The following is a 6596-nucleotide window of genomic DNA, read 5'->3' as shown; positions in this document are numbered from 1 at the left end:
GTCCTTGCGTTTTGTCAGGCTTCCTTCCTCATGACCTTGTCACGGGCGGGATTTCTCCCGCTGGCTTTCAGCACTGAAGGATGCTTCAAATACAGTAGGGAGAGCCTAGAAAGCAGCACACCAGGATTAGACATCTCAGGGATCAAATTTATTCAAAAACTCCAAACTCTGGGCGTGGCCAGTGAGGACAGGAATCTGTTCTGAATAACAAAAGGCCAAACACAAGCAACTGAAGCAAGGAGAGCAGGAGCACCTACAGAAGGCATTGCAGCCTGAGAAGCTCTCCAGAGCTCCTTCTGAAGCTGAGCAAACCAATGAAGGTATGACCTGCATTCTGGGTAAGGGGACGGATGAATCCTGCGTTCTCATAATGCTGTCCTGATCTCTGATTTTGATTATATAATTTATCTACGGCCTCCATAGTTAGCTCTTCTTCTTTGATTTTTCACGTTTAGTTCCTTCCTTTTCTCAGGCTCTCCACATTTTTAGGGACGATGGTCCATAATTTAGGAAACAGGAGGGAAATGACACTGAGTTCTAAAATTGTCAGTGAATAAATGGTAAACAGAGGGGTCTAAAATAAAAATTCTATATTCAAGATTCTCAGAACAAAAAGGAACTTCAAAGAAAAGACTACTTTATTACATCCAGAAAAAGAAAGACATATAACTTTTAAAGTCACATTCAAGCTGAATTCCTATTAAAATCTGACCAAAAAAACTGAAGAAGTTTTCCATCATACTTATCTCACATTAATAATGAATTTTCAACCATATCTTTGAGATATGAAGTGAAAATTAAGATGAATTAATATCCATAAAAAGAGAAAATAACAAGGTATGCAATCAACTTTTTGCTTTATCTAGAATATCAGAAAAAGAATATCAGTGTTAAGAATTGACAACAGTTTAGAAAAATGGCTAATACACAAGACAAAAATAAAACAAATATAACTTCAACATATAATAAATCCAAAATATACTTTATGTGCAATCATTAATTGGTGGATGTCATACAGACACTCATAAAATGTTTTAAAGATGGCACAACTTTAGCACAATGGATGAATGAAAAAGGAAATTAAAGAGAACAATATAATTACACTGAAAATAATAAAGTTAATGAATTTCCATCAGTCATTAATAACATTGGAATACATAATACAAAAAAGTCATATTCATTTAAAACATCCCAAAATACTATTTGTCATAAAAAGAATGGTACAGAAGAACAAAAAAAAAAAAAAAAAAAAAAAAAAAAACTTTTTTGACTGGGTCTGAGATAGGTTCATCTTTTATTCAGTTCTTCTTTGTGGGCACTTGTGAAAGAGTAAAGGACCGGTGACTCATTGACAAGGACGCCAGACAAGATATCTAAGGCCATCAGGCCATTATCCTTCCTCTGATCACCTCAATTAGCATATCTTTCACATCGTTGTTTCTCAAAGTGTACATCAGTGGGTTCAGCATGGGTGTTACTGTCCCATACAACACTGCAATGATATTATCCTCATCTTGGGAAGATTGAGAGTGTAGGCACATATACATTAAGATTTGACAAATGCAGACAAAAATAATACTTATGAATGAGAAAACTTGACAGCATAAGGATGTGAACTTTTTGTCAAAATTAATCTACAAATTTAACATAATTCCAACTAAAACTACTATTTTAGAACTCAACATGGGAATTCTAAGGTTAATCTGGAAAATAAACACATGAAAAAGATTTTGAAATTAAAGAAAATAAGTAATAAGAGAATATAGTTCTATTGTATATTAAATATATTATAAAACTAAAACTTTTAATTCAGTTTCAAATAAAAATAGAAATAGTTGATTGCCCAGGTAAAATTTATGCATATAAAAGTTTATTATGTGACAAAGAAGGCATAGTAATCACTTGAAGAGAAATATAGAAGACATTTCTAATAATTATTAGAAATTGACTTATTTAAATACTTCTCATTAACAGTAAAGTTAACTCCATGTACATAAGTTAAGACACAGAACCAGAAAGTCAACCATTAAAAGATGGAAAGTCATAAGAGGTGATTTGGTCAAAATTTTGAGTAAAGAATAATTTCTTGTAATTGTTTCCTGTTTGTAAAATGGAATGCTTTGAGAATTTTATGAAAGCTACATGGCCCCTTCCCCCAAAATAATGTAAATATAGACAAAAATTTTTTCATATGAATTTGGGAAATTTACAGTTTCTGATAGATACCTTCCAAAAATTTTTGGTGAAAGAGTTCTAATTAAGCTGAAACACACATAGAAAAAAAAAAGAAAATAATATAAGTATCAAAATAGAATACATACATATACACGTAAAGCCAAACAAAAGCTAGGGAAAATGTTATAAAAAATATGAAAACTTTTAGTGGCCATTGATAATTTATAAAATTTATAAATTTTTTAAGACTTAAAATGCTTTTAAAGAGTTCTCCAATTAGGAAATTTATATGTACTATATTAAGAAAAAGCACAGAATAAAGGATTCTACTTATGCAAAACTTCATCTGTATAAAAAGATTGCAAAGAAAAATGCTGAAAATTAAATGTTGTTAACTGTTAAACATCATTACCTTTGTTGAGATTTTGATTTATAGTTACTTGCATTTAAAGTTATTTTTTAGCTTCTTTGTTTTCTAAAAGTGAAACTGCATTGTTTTTCTTCATCAATTTCATGGGAAATATACATTTATTATAATCTATAAATGGCATGGTCATTCATTCTTCACATAGATGGTGAAGGATAGAGCCTTGATCTTACTCTTAATGCCATCAAATGAATCAAAGACAGAGATGTGGAAAGGAAATATTGACACCTAAATATTTGACAAGGTAAGGTAGTATTCACAGATAAAGCTAGCAAAAAGAATCTAAGATATTAATGGATTCCAAAAGCTTAATGTCCATGTACAATTTTTGGTGCAAACACTTGAGTATATTATACAACAATTCAAGAATGAACAAAATCAAGAATGTCAGAACAAGGAAGATCAAGTATTAAAGGACCAATAACAAGACATGAAATTACTTAAACAAAAAAGTCTAAATATGTGCAGTAAATGCCCTCCATATTTCCTACCAATACCACACAGAAATCTGGAAGTAGGTGGAAGTTTTTTGGTAATTTTCTCTCTTTATATATTTTATTAATAAAATTGATGATTTAAAAATATTCCTTTAACAGACTCACAGATATAGAAAACAGACTAGGGGTTACCAGTGGTGGAGTGGGGGGCCAATGTAGGGATTTTGGGAAGTGAGAGGTATAAACCACTGTGTGTAAAATAGGCTCAAGGATGTATTGTACAATATGGGGAATACAGCCAATATTTTGTAATAACTGTAAGTGGAAAGTAACCTTTTTAAATTGTATTAAAAATAAAATTTTTAATTAATAAATTTTTTTAAATAAAAATATTGCTTTAGGTATATTTTTAACATTACTTTCATAATCAAAACAGGAACAAATGGTATTCCTAAAGGGTATTGAACTTTCGGATATGATTTGATGAAAAGGGTGGTGAAATTAAATGCAAAAGGTTAAAATTTTGCTGCAGCTTATTAGTGTTTTCAATATATGTTTCTTATCTAGACTGATCATTTAAGTGCTGTATTCTCTATGCATGTGTGAATAGCAACAGCTATTTGATGAAGATTAAATGAGATGGGTTTTGTCAGAAATAATTTGTCAGCTTCAGGTGCTGTTTAGAGAAAAGCAAGGTTCTCATTGTGGCTTATTCTCTTTCTTAAGATCTCCAAGAATAGGGAAAACACTGCTGCCCTTAAACTTTACCTCCTGAAAGTTTGGATTCTTTACATATGCATATGTGTTCTGCTGTGTGTTCGTAACCCCCACATATTAAAAATAACTATTCAAAATTTCAAGAAAACAAAGCCATAAATCTTCACTTTTATTCTGCTAAAAGCTTTATCTTAGAATCTGTTTTGGCTCTTTCATTGTTCTTATCTGAACTTTTTCCAAGGGTCTCAAGCAAGTTGAGACATGTTATGCTAAAAAGAACTGAGTCATTGGTGAATCTTATATCCCTCTACATGAATTTTGACCCTCAACTGGGCTAACTGCAGCCTATTCTTGTTTTCCCTTAATTCACAGATAAATGTTGAGAAGAAGACATCCCATGACATGGATACTACCCTAAGTATAACCAATGGCTCAAGGTTTCAAGTGACTGAATTTGTCCTGATGGGGTTTCCAGGCATTCACAGCTGGCAACACTGGCTCTCCCTGCCCCTGGCTCTACTCTACCTCTTAGCTCTTGGTGCCAATCTCCTCATCTTGATCACCATCCATCATGAGTCTACCTTACACCAGCCCATGTATTACCTCCTTGGTATCTTGGCTGTGGTGGACATTGGCCTGGCTACTACCATCATGCCCAAAATCCTGGCCATTTTCTGGTTTAATGCCAAGACCATCAGTCTCTCTGAGTGCTTTGCTCAGATGTATGCCATCAACTCTTTCATGGGCATGGAGTCAGGCATCTTCCTCTGCATGGCTGTGGATAGGTATGTAGCCATTTGCTATCCCCTTCAGTACTCTTCCATAGTCACTGAGACTTTTGTGATCAAAGTCACACTGTCCATGATGCTCAGGAATGGCCTACTGATCATTCCAGTGCCTGTGCTTGCTGCCCAGAGACACTACTGCTCCAGGAATGAGATTGACCACTGCCTATGCTCTAACTTGGGGGTCACCAGTTTGGCCTGTGATGACATCACTATTAATAGATTTTACCATTTGGCCTTGGCCTGGTTTATGGTTGGGAGTGACATGGGTCTGGTCTTTGCTTCTTACATGTTGATTATTCGCTCAGTGCTGAGGTTGAACTCTGCTGAAGCAACATCTAAGGCCCTGAGTACCTGCAGCTCTCATCTCACCCTCATTCTCTTTTTCTACACCGCTATTATTGTAGTATCTGTCACCCATCTGGCAGGAAGAAAGTTTCCCATCATCCTTGTTCTTCTCAATGTGCTGCATAGTGTCATCCCCCCAGCCCTTAACCCTATGGTGTATGCCCTTAGGACCCAGGAGCTGAGAGTGGGCTTCCAAAGGTTGTTTGGTCTGGGTGAGAATATGTCTAGGAAGTGAGCCAGCTTTAAATAGCAGAAAGTTATCATTGGTATTGAAAATGCACAGGCTTTGGAGCCCAGTCATTCTGGGACAAAATTTTAATATCGCAATTAGTAGGATCATCAATTCAAATTAATTCACCTGTTTTGCATAGTACATACTATGTGCAAGGCACTGTTCTAGACATTTCACAAATATTAACTCATTTAACTCCCAGAAAACCCTGTGAAGCAAGACCCATTGTTATTTACACATTTTGCAGATGAGGCAAGAAAGTTGAGAAACTTTCCTAAGGTCAAAGAGGAAGGAAGTTGTAGAGTGAGGTTGGAACCCAAGCAAAACTTAGGCTATGAATATTCAAAGAATTGAATCATCTTACTTTGACAGAGTGGGTTAAACAGAAAGGCTTTATTGTATCTATGAACAAGGCTTATCTATGAACCATCTGCTTTCACCTGTTTTTTCACAGTGATCCCATACACCCCCAGCAGAAGTATTGCAGCTGATAAAAAGTAGTGTACAAATGCATGGGTCAAACTGCCTGTTTCTCTTTCCATATGGTGCTTGGACTAAGTCCCTGAGATCCTTTAACATTTCAGGGAAGGAAAAATAAATCCCAAAAGAACTACTGGAATTGCTTCTAATCTTACCATCCAAGAGACTGGATTTCCATTCTACCAACAGGCTGATAAGGATAACTCAGACAAATCCTCCCAGGTAGAATAAGGGTAGAGAGAGAATGGAAAACTAACAAATCAGTAAAAACTACGTGGCTAAGGTCTGAGTGTCAAAGAAAACTCGGACAGATTTCTTTTCTGTTCCAACATATAAAAAGAACTTAAGTTGCTACTCCCATCCTTATATTAAGATGAACCTGAACAAACTAAAAATCAACTGTTTTTCTGGACCCATCAGAGAACTGAAGTCACAGAACTAACCAACAACCTGGAGTCAGAGAAATATCCCCCACTCCAGGTAGGATATGTCTCTAGTAAAGTCTTTTCCCCTGGAGAGGAGGCCTCTAACATGGAGCATGCTCTGGGCTTATTTCACAATCCATTCTTGGATCTTCACTATACGAATCTGCTAGAATTGCTGGATTTAAAGTGCGGAGCCTCCCTAAGACTACAGCTCCAAGTGTTTCTCATTTTCATGCTAGTCCACACACATCCTCCAGGATTTGTCTAAATTACCTTTGAAGTTTCCTACCGGTTGATGGCTCCAGTAGCTTCTGCTCCTATTAGCCAGGTTCTCTGTATTCTCTGTCTTTACCTGTCCCCCTAAATTTGGGGGTAGAAGTTACCCTGCAATGTCAGTTCTCCGATGAGTCCAAGAAAAGTTACTGAATTTCCTTTTTTTCAGCTTTTTGTTGTTGTTGTTGTTGTAAGGATAGGAGTGATGATAAAAAGCTCTTTACAGGTCAGAAGTTCTAGTATTGGATTATAACTAAAGTACAAAATAAATATCCATGACTCCATTCTGATATAAAT

The 6596-nt window shown here is 35.4% G+C and overlaps 1 protein-coding gene across 1 annotated transcript; it reads left to right on the top strand.

Annotated features, from left to right (window-relative positions):
• Positions 1-4158: 4158 nt before the first annotated feature.
• On the top strand, positions 4159-5124 carry LOC128060799 (olfactory receptor 688). Its single transcript, XM_052653173.1, has one exon. It carries the CDS (start codon positions 4159-4161, stop codon positions 5122-5124), a length of 966 nt encoding a protein of 321 aa, XP_052509133.1.
• The last annotated feature ends 1472 nt before the right edge of the window (positions 5125-6596 follow it).

This window comes from Budorcas taxicolor, chromosome 15, assembly GCF_023091745.1.
Source record: "Budorcas taxicolor isolate Tak-1 chromosome 15, Takin1.1, whole genome shotgun sequence".
NCBI lineage: Eukaryota > Metazoa > Chordata > Mammalia > Artiodactyla > Bovidae > Budorcas > Budorcas taxicolor.
The sequence above is the reverse complement of the archived record's forward strand: the minus strand, read 5'-3'. Positions and strand labels throughout refer to the sequence as shown.

What these genes read in the sequence shown, in the direction of transcription:
- LOC128060799 (XM_052653173.1), top strand. Translation starts at nt 4,159, where the DNA reads ATGGATACTACCCTAAGTATAACCAATGGCTCAAGGTTTCAAGTGACT.